General features: G+C 40.1%; 1 protein-coding gene across 1 annotated transcript in view; it reads right to left on the reverse strand.

Moving 5' to 3' along the window:
* DNAH14 (dynein axonemal heavy chain 14) overlaps positions 1–1562 on the reverse strand; it is a gene marked incomplete at its 5' end in the record, with an annotated part of 387403 nt that overhangs the window by 117535 nt on the left and 268306 nt on the right. The window contains 1 exon segment of the mRNA XM_023730866.1: positions 866–1173. Within this exon segment, the coding sequence (XP_023586634.1) occupies positions 866–1173 (308 nt within the window).

Below are 1562 nucleotides of genomic sequence, written 5' to 3' on the forward strand. Positions count from 1 at the left end.
TAGTCATGCTCATCCAATGTTGTCTAAGTCAAATAGAATAGATTTGGTCCAAGATCTTATCAGTACAATTAATTAGGGTATTTGATGGGGTGGCCAATATTTTTAAAAAGAATTCTTAGTTGGATATGTGAAAGGTCAAGGGATGGAGTTGTAGAGAAATAGCTCTACCCTGGTGTCCTGGCAACCTTGTGCGTCTCCACAAATGTCCTCTAGGCAAGGCTTAACTGCAACTGACCTCAGTTTTTCCAGAATACCCTGTGATCCTCCCAGAATATGAGAGCACAGGACCTTGCGAGCAGATGCTATAACACCATTTCCCATTCACTTCCCTATCTTCCTGTGAGGCTGTCCTGAGCCAGTTTCTCACTGCCTCCCTGGTTCTGATTAGGTATGAGGCTTTATGTCTCACATCCCCGCCCCCCCACCATTCTTAGGGTATAGCTGCAGACTATAAAACTGCTTAGCTGAAGAGCCAGGGCCAGTCAGCAACAGGATCTCCACTCTCTGTGTTGCAGTCAACTGGCCCCTTTTACTTTGGTGTCGTCCATGGGACAGAAACATGGAGAGCTGGCACCTTTGGCATTCTTGTTTTCATTGTCTATGTAAGTAATAAACTGTCTGAATCTAACAAGGTCTCACTGTTTCTCTACTGACTGATTGTGTTGGCCTTGCCTTGACAGGGGCAGCCTGTGAATGCAAAGAGGGGAGACACCCACCTTACCTTTTTTAAGGTATTCTGCAGCTTTTTGGCCTTTTCTGCCACTGAAAAGACAGATTTGGGCTCACTGTTTTGTATTTGTGTCCCTTTTTACAAATAAAGCAGCAATGTAAAAAACATATTGCTTATTTGATCTCAAAGTCTTACCTCTTCATTTGCATCTCTTTCTCTCGTGACTTCAAAATGTATGCAAACGTATCCATGAATTGCAAGTAGCTCCTGGGAGTGATATAATAATGCCTTCTAGTTTCTTGAAAGAATTTTGTGCTCAAATCTGTTATACTTTTGTGGATTTGGACACATGCTGGGGCAAGTTTTTCTTTTAAATTCTAAAAAAAAATTTTTTTTTTTAAGAATTAAGATAAAGCAATCCAAATATACATTAAAAAAGGAGAAAATTGAACATAATGAGTAACTTGAAATAGGTTATCATTTCTGAGATGTACAGAAAGGTCCTGGATGAATGGGACCAGGAATATATGAGTTCTAATGGTTGAGATGGTGGTGGGACGGAAGAGGCAACGACATGGCTAACGATTAATGACACGCCATACTCATTTTCCCAGGCTTTACCCTTATTTCTGCTGCAGCCATTCAAGGATTTAGGGCACCAGAGTCAATGGCCAAGGGTTATCGTTATCTTTCATTTTCCTTTGAAACAGGTCATTAGCAGCAGGATACTCAAGAAAGTTTCCTTGAGTAAAATAAATATGTAAAAAATAAAAGTAAAGTAGAATACATAAAGACTCAAAGGATATATAAGTGGGCAAAACGAGACTAGAAAGAGTGTTCCCTTTGCTTAGCTTGGGAGAATTTTGATTTAGACATAACATAGTCCTGATTG

This window comes from Trichechus manatus, unplaced genomic scaffold (genome assembly GCF_000243295.1).
Source record: "Trichechus manatus latirostris isolate Lorelei unplaced genomic scaffold, TriManLat1.0 scaffold00039, whole genome shotgun sequence".
NCBI classification, from domain to species: Eukaryota; Metazoa; Chordata; class Mammalia; order Sirenia; family Trichechidae; genus Trichechus; species Trichechus manatus.